We start from the raw sequence: 8,069 nt of genomic DNA, 5'->3' as shown, positions 1-8,069 counted from the left end.
CCCAGTTCTCTGGAAAGGCCTGGGTGAGCCTGTGGCTTGGGCCTTTTGGGTTTAATTACCTGTCTCAGGTCATCCACATCAGTCACTGGCCGTGGGACCAAACTGACTGACTTCAAATTCTAGGGTCTTGTCTCCCAACTTGATCTCAGGGACGGAAGGTCAGTCCTTTGAGGTGGTGAGTCCGTGTGAACGTGGAAAGGGGTCCAGTTTATTTACCCCATCACCATAGTCTGCACCCCAGAATGTTCAGGTCAGCATGCTTCCTGCTTCAGCCCCCACCCCCCACCCCTAGTAGACACCTGTTCATAGTGCTTTGACCAGCTCTGGACAGAACAGGCCCAGCCTCCAAGGCCCCAACTGAGAACTTCCTTAGTCCACAGTACATCAGCGCTCAGGGCTACTTGGCTAGCCCTTGGGGGTCAGGGCTCCCCTGTTCTTGGGTGGCAGCTGGACCAGGACCTGTTCTGGGTTTTCTGCAGTGTCTACCACACGTAGATGTGCAAGCCCCAGGAAGGCCTCGGCCGCGATGCTTGTCATATGAAGCCTGTTGGCCCTGTGCAGAGAGGCAGGGATGTCAGGGCAGTGATGGAAGAGCTACTGTCTTATCCAGACTCCCGTTCTCACCTCAGGAAGAGGGCACGCAGGTGGGGGTGTGCTGAGGAAGGCCTCTGGGCCCACGTGGCTGATACGGTTAGCTTGCAGGTGCAGCTCCTCCAAGGCCTCAGGCAGGTCAGGGGGCACGAAAGAGAGCTCATTGTGGCTCAGGTCCAGCACCTGACAGGCAGACAGCACCGTGGCAGACTCACACAGCCAAAGAGCTTCCAGCCCTCTCTTCCCCAGTCCTCTGCCTCTTGCATGCCCAGCTAGGCTTCCTCCAGATTCTTATTTGATAATGGTTGCCAAATTCCTTCACTCCATAGAGATCTGCTGAGCCTGATCTATTTCTGTTATACTTATGAGATGTGAAGGTAGATCTGGTCCCCACCAGTCTGATTCAACAAGACACAGAATGTGAGGATGGTGGTCCTTCACATCCTCCTCACTCACACCCTTGGTTTTTCTTCAGTTCCCTTCCTCCATACCTCTCCCACCTCCCCTTCCTTTTCTTTCTTCTTTCTGTAGTCTCAGCTGGCTTCCCCCTTCCTACTTCAGCCTTCCCTGAGCTGTGCAGCCAGGTGCAGTCCCCATATCTGGCCATGCTCCTTACCTTCTATCACACTGATTGCCCAGATGGCCCTTTGTCCTAACTAGGATGCTTAGGGTCAGAAAGAGAGAAGGTGTAGGAGAAAGGAGCCAGCCAAAGAAACCCACCCCTGGCCCTGAAAACCAAGCCAGTGAAAGAAATGCTTTAGCCCAAATCCCTGTGCAGGGAAACAAGCCAATCCCTGAGCAGAGAGCTAGCCAATCTGAGCTCAAGAGACTGAAATCTGACCAGTTCCCACCCTGAAAATCTCCCTGGAAACACTGCTCCCTTAGGAAGCCCTATATAAGCCCTGCTCATACTCTGGTTGTGGCTGCCCTTCTTGCACGCTGGCAGAGGCAGCCACTCTCCTGGATTCTTCCCTCCCAATAAATCTCTTGAGTAGGGTTTGAGTGAAGACCTTCCGCCAGAGCTGTGGAGTTGTTACTTTGTGGGGGGATGCCAGAGACTAGGGATCAGAGCAGGGCTGTAACACTTTCGCTGGGGAAACCTTCCCCTAGCAGAGCAGAGTTGTTACCCTGGAGAATGGAGCTGAGCAGCGGAGCTGTAACAACTTGGCTGGGGAAGCCCTCTCTTGCCCTAGCAGAGCTGTTACCCTGGGGAAACCGTCCCTAGAGCAGGGCTGCAAGCTGCTTCCCTTACTGTGCCCTGTGCCCTGTGCCCTGTGCCCTGGCTCCCGACTGCCAGAGCAGCTTCCACCGAGCTGTAGCACTCAGTATTCCTTGGTTCTGCATTGTCAGGATCCCTTTCCATCTGAGCCCAGTGCTTACATATGGGCCCTGTCTTGTACCCAGCTGGGTAGAATAGAGGAGGTGGGGACATACCAGCAACAACTCAAACAGGGTCTATTTTAGCCATTCATGCTGCTCCCATGGGGCTCTGTGGCATGCCTGGGCTCAGAACTGGGGAGTAGCTGGGCCAACGGTGTGGTAGAGATAACCACATTGTAGTTAACCCCTGACCTGCAGTGCCTGCAGCTCGTGCCAGGTGCCCGGCTCGATGTCGCCCACGCGGAGCCGGTTGTGCGCCAGACTCAGTTCCTGCAGCTTATTCAGGCCGGCCAACAGCTCTGGCTCCAGGGCCCGCAGTTGGTTGCGTTGCAGTTTCAGAGAGCGCAGACTTGGGGGCAGGCCCTCCGGCAGCCGACTCAGCTGGTTGCCGGCCAGGTCCAAGCTGCGCAGGGCGCGCAGGCGGCGGAAGGCACCCGGATGCACGCGCGCGCTGGCCAGGCGGTTGTAGGCCAGGTTGAGCTCCGCCAGGGCTCTCGCAGAAACCAGATCCCGAGCACCTAGCACGGCCACGCGGTTGTGGGGCATCACCAGGGCCTTCAGGTGGCGGGGCAGTGCTGGGGGCACGCGCTCCAGCCTGTTGCCGTAGAGGTGCAGCGTGTGCAGAGCCCGCAGAGGCCTCAGCGTCCCGGCAGGCAGCGCCGAGGCCCCCAGCTCATTGTGCTGCAGCAACAGGTAGCGCAGGCCCCTCGCTCTGTGCAGCCGCACCGCTTCCACCTGCTGGATGCAGTTGCGACCCAGGTGCAGTATGGTCAGGGTTCCGGGTAGACCCTCGGGCACAGCGGTCAGCTGGTTGTGGGACAGGTCCAGATACTCAAGGCTGCTTAGTTTGCTGATGGGAGAGAGGGGTGATGGAATGGTCACTTCAAGAAAGAGAACCCCGCTGGGCGTTGTTGACTCACGTCTTTAATCCCAGCACTTGGGAGGTAGAGGCAAATGGATCTCTATGAGTGCGAGGCCGGGGGTGGGGGAGGACACCCCTATAGATCTTACCAGAAAGGAAGGGAATGGTTTTAGGATTCCTTTAAACTGGAGATTTCAGGTTGAGAGCGATGTAGCAACAAAGCTAGATTGATATGATACAGAAATACATATGGAAGGCCAGAACAGCCGTGGGTATAGGTATGAAATCCCAGCACTCATGAGGTGATTGAGAGGATTGTGAGTTCCATGCCAGCCTGGACTGCATTAAGCCAGATTCTTTCAAAAGATCTAGGGCTGGACTGGAGAGATGGCTCAGCAGTTAAGAGCACTGGCTGCTCCTCCAGAGAACCAGTGTTAGGATCCCAGCACCACAGAGCAGCTCTCAACCGCCTTCACTCCAGTCCCGGGAGATCAGCCACCCTCCTACAGCTCTTCAAGCATTGCGCACATGCACAGACATCCATGCAGGCAAAACACTCATACACATAACAGTAAATTAAGCTGGGCATTGTGGCATACATCCTTAGTCCCAGCAATCAAGAGGCAGAGGAAGGCAGAGCTAAATGAGTTGGAGGCCAGCCTGGTCTACAGAGGGTTCCAGGACAGCTGTGGCTACACAGAGAGACCCTGTCAAAAAAACAAAACAATCTAAAACAGACTCCAAATCTACAGAGAAACCCTGTTTCAAAAAACAAAACAAAACAGCTGAGGTACAGCTGTCTCCCTGTCTAGAACTCGTGTGTGTGTGTGTGGCAGGGGTGATAGTGGTGTAGACGGAAGACTTGTTTTGTTTCCTAGCATATGCAAGAGCCTGGATTCCAGCTGGGTGAATGCCTTTAATCCCAGCACTTGGGAGACAGAGGCAGGAGGATCTCACTGAGTTAGAGGTCAGCCTGGTCTATAAAGCAAGTTCCAAGACAGCCAGGACTGTTACACAGAGAAGTCCTATCTCAAAAAAAAAAAAAGGAAAAAGAAAGAAAGAAAAACCTGTATTCCATCTCCTCACCACACACACACAGAATAAGAAAACACAACTATTGGGTAATAGAATCTCAAGAACTGGTACCAGGAGACAGAGATACTGCCAAACTAATACCATTCATGTTCATGGCAGCTGGGTGTGCACTGGTACTCACTGAATGAAGAACTGGGTTGGGGGCTGCTGTCAGCACAGAACTGCTGTGTGCCTACCTGAAGGTGGTTGCATCCAGGCCACTGTCTGTCAACTGATTGTGCTGGAGGTACAGCTCCCGGAGTCGCGTCTGGAGGCTCAGGGCTCCTCTGGGCACCTTGGAGATAAGATTGTTCTGGAGGAAGGAGAGAGTGAAGTGGAGCGTCTGGCTGGACAGCTACAGCAGCCACAGGAGGCTCTTGAGAGAAGGTGTCCAGGAACTTGTCTTGTTTGTACAAGGCAGCCACGTTTTGTTTCTTTCTAAACTGATTGTTCTAACATCTGGGCTTCTGAGGAGCCATTGAAAGGATGGGAAAGGAGCAGGCAAAGGAACCCCACAGGCTGCCCTTAAGAGACCTGGGCCCCGGCATGTGTGTATGGTGGGCAGGGTACCTGCAGGTGAAGCCGCTCCAGAGAGGATGGCAGACTGGGTGGCAGGTAGCTGAGCTGATTGCTGGAGAGACTTAGGGTGGTAATGGCCTCCGAACCGAGGAAGGTGGTAGGTGGCAAACCAGTGTTGTTCAGTCGGTTGTTGTGGAGGTATACAGACCTGAGAAGGGTAAGGCTGCAGCTACCAGCCCAGGCATGCGCACACCACCCTTTCCAACGCTGCTGCCCCTCAACTGCAGCTGGAGTTGCCCTCTGCTTCTGTCTGAGAGAGAAGGGTGAGCGTGTGTGTGTGTGTGTGTGTGTGTGTGTGTGTGTGTGTATGTTGAAGTAGATGATATCTGTCCTAGTCTAGACTTTTTTTTTTTCTTTCGAGACAGGGTTTCTCTGTGTAGCCCTGATTATCTGGGAACTCACTTTGAAAAACTAGACTGGCCTCGAACTCAGAGATCCACCTGCCTCTGCCGCCCAAGGGCTGGAATTAAAGGCCTGAGACACTACTGCTGGGCTTAGTCTAGACTTTTGATACAGTGTATGGGACCCTATTTTACCATTCAAGCCCCCCCCATCCACTGCATGGCCACAACCCTAGACTCCCCAAAGTTGATGCCCTTCTGATCCCAAGTTTAGGGACATATTTCCACAAACTGAGCTGAGGGCCCGAGACCCTCCAAAACTGATCTGAGTCCACCCTGCCACCCGCCTCCTCCCACGCCCCCAAGCGCAGAGTCCTGTCCCAGGATTCCCAGAACAGAACCCAGCCTTCTCTGCTTCCCCACCCGCAGGGCAGAGCTGTGCCTCAGACCCTCCAAAACAGGGCTGCCCTCTGTTTTTCCTTATGCAAAGCCTTGTGCATGCTTCCCAGAGCAGGCCTCTTTCTCCCTGGCCTCTGGGGGCAGGATCCTGGAATCAAAGGATGGGGGCGGAGCCAGCGCTAAGGCTACCGGAGTTCAGGCTTCTCCCCAAAGGTGAGAGGAAAGATTTCCACCACTTCATTGGCAGCCAGATCGGCGACACGCAGGGAGGGTGGCAGGAACTGGGGTGCAACAGAGAGCTGCAACAGCAACAGCATCTGGTCCCGGGGCCGGGTTTCCCACCTCCCCAGCCCCACACCCAGGTCCTGCATGCTGGGTGACCCCAGCCAGGATGCACCCTCTCACAGGCTCACCTTGTTGTGAGCCACGTAGAAGTGCTCTAGCTGGGTGAGGGACTCAAAGGCCTCATCAGGCAGACCTGGGTGGGAGCACGGTGGGCAATATGAGGGAACCGGCATGTCTAGCCTCCCCCCCCAACTCCGAGGGCTCGGGACTAGTAGAGGTTCCCAGGCTTTTGCCCACCCCCACCCCGTACACATCCTGTCCTTATTCAAAAGCCACAGCCACTACCATCCCCCAACCCTTGAAATTCCACCGTGCTCAGCAGTTGTGGAAACCCCCGAAGAGCTGGCCACAACGGGCAAACAGCGGATGTGGAGAGGAGCTGGGACCTGGTTGTTCCAAGCTCGAGGTCCTCACCCTCTGAGGAGATGAGGTTGCTGTGCAGGTCCAGGGTGCGCAAGCCACTGAGGCGAGACAACTCGTTGTAGGGGAGCTCCTGCAGCTGGTTGTTCTGCAGCATGGAGAAAAGACATTCACACCAAGGCCTGCCACTCGCTCCTCCACTAGTAACCTAGAGGTGTGGCCGGGCGCAGAGCCCTTGCTTAGCATCCGCAGACCCTGAGTTCATCCCTAAAGTCTCCAAAAGCAAGACGAGGAGGAGGAAAGAAAACATCCCCTTCCTTGACCCCAAACAACCTTGAGACTTGCAAGGCACTGGGCCCCTTACTACACCCGCAGTCAACACAATTACCCTGAGTCCCCAAGCCCCACAGGCTGCTAATTTCCAACCTGGTCTCTGACACTTCCCTAGCCATTTTTTTCCCCACACAGGGGCTTTACTATGCAGTGAAGGATGACCTCAAACTCGTGTCCATCCTCCTGCCTCAGAATCCTTACCAGCAGATCTTCCCAGATCTTCCCAAAGCACCCCCAACATCACAATGGTTGACTCGGAACTCGGTGTTTTGATTAAAACAACTTTACTCCTTCTAAGATGCGGACCCCAAACTCAGCTCTCCAGACACACAGTGCTTCTATGTCTGCCCTTGGCCTGGCCAGGCTCAGCTCTGGCACGTGGACCTCCCACCTGGACCCTGCCTGGGCCCTCACCTGCAAGGACAGGTGCCTAGCAGCCTTGGTGATGTTGTCTGGGAACACACTCAGGCCCAGGCCAGCACAGTCCACTGTGTCGTCTCGGGGACACGAGCAGCGCCAAGGACAGGCCCTCAACAGGGGCTGTGAGCTGTCACCCAAGTGTGGGAAGGCAGGGTCTTCCATCTGTGCTCCGGCCCACCTCAACATCAGGAGCAGCAGCAGCTCTTGAGGCCTCTGGGGTAAAGCAAGGGATCAACAGGCCAGTCTGGTGAGGGGTTCCCCCATACAGGGTAGGCTTGGCCACCTAACCAGCAACCAGAGTCAGCCAGGGGTGGGCAGACCCGCTCCAGACCCTCCCTGCCCATCTTACCATAATCAGCCCAGTGCTGCCTCTCCTCACGCTCCGTTCCAGCATTCACTTTCTCCAACTTCCCCTGTGACTACAGCTGTCCTCCATCTCTCAACACAGGACACACACACACGCGCATGCTCACACACACACACACACACACACACACACACACACACACAGAGCTATACCACAGGGCCTGAGGGGATAACCATCCCCTCCCTGAAGAGAGGAGGCAGAGGGCTGGATAGGGTGGCAAGGCCCATCTAGCCCATCCCTCCAGTTCCCTCCTGCTCCAACCGCCCCGCTCTATTTTCATAACCTCAGCCAGCCTAAATTGAGCCACAGTGATGAGGAATGTTTGAGAATGGCTGAGACTCACCCTATCTGGTATTTGGGCTGACCACAGGCAGGAATGGGGTGCCAGTGGATGGGGGAGGCAGTGGAGGGTCCCCAAGGAGATGAAGCCAACCAGGGGGGCTCAAGGGAGGCTTGGGCTTCCCTTCTCATGCCTGGCTGGCAACCACAGCCCACCCCCAAAACAGTCACTACTCTTAGAAGGAAATAAATGCAAAGGAAGCAGAGGCTGGTGGTTGTCCATGTGAGCCCGCAGCTGGTCAGCCTGTTTGAACCGGGTCTCTGTGCCTCGACTTCCCTTTTTGTTGTTGTTGAGGTTTTTGTTGTTGTTTTGTTTTGTTTCTGTTTTTTTTCAAGACAGGGTTTCTTTGTTCAACAGTCCTGGCTGTCCAGGAACTTGCTTTGTAGACCAGACTTGCCTCAAACTCAGTGAGATCCACCTGCCTCTGCCTCCCAAGTGCTGGGATTAAAGGTAGGCACCGCCATCAGCTGGCTTCAGCTTCCCCTTTTGTCAAGGTTGTCTCACCTTCCAGAAACACTGTAGAGTTCAATAAGCTCATGCTGGAACTGGGTGGGTGGTGTGTAGCACAGCCCGCCCGCTGTCCCAGCTGAGGGAGACTAAGGCAGGAAGATCATAGTAGAGGCCAGTGCCTGCTGCATAGGACACTGTCTCAAAAACAAACAAGGTGTCAGAAGTATG

The 8,069-nt window shown here is 55.1% G+C and overlaps 1 protein-coding gene across 1 annotated transcript; it reads right to left on the bottom strand.

Moving 5' to 3' along the window:
- Positions 1–180: 180 nt before the first annotated feature.
- Podnl1 (podocan like 1) lies at positions 181–8,069 on the bottom strand. Its single transcript, XM_048444483.3, is given in 11 exon segments — positions 181–553; positions 625–650; positions 652–774; positions 2,164–2,821; positions 4,105–4,220; positions 4,478–4,634; positions 5,416–5,525; positions 5,640–5,704; positions 5,986–6,079; positions 6,679–6,897; positions 7,034–8,069. Coding segments are annotated over 11 exon segments (1,761 nt in total). The 5' UTR covers positions 7,079–8,069; the 3' UTR covers positions 181–405.

The sequence above is a fragment of the Myodes glareolus genome, chromosome 22 (genome assembly GCF_982192425.1).
Source record: "Myodes glareolus chromosome 22, mMyoGla1.1, whole genome shotgun sequence".
NCBI lineage: Eukaryota > Metazoa > Chordata > Mammalia > Rodentia > Cricetidae > Myodes > Myodes glareolus.
The sequence above is the reverse complement of the archived record's forward strand: the minus strand, read 5'-3'. Positions and strand labels throughout refer to the sequence as shown.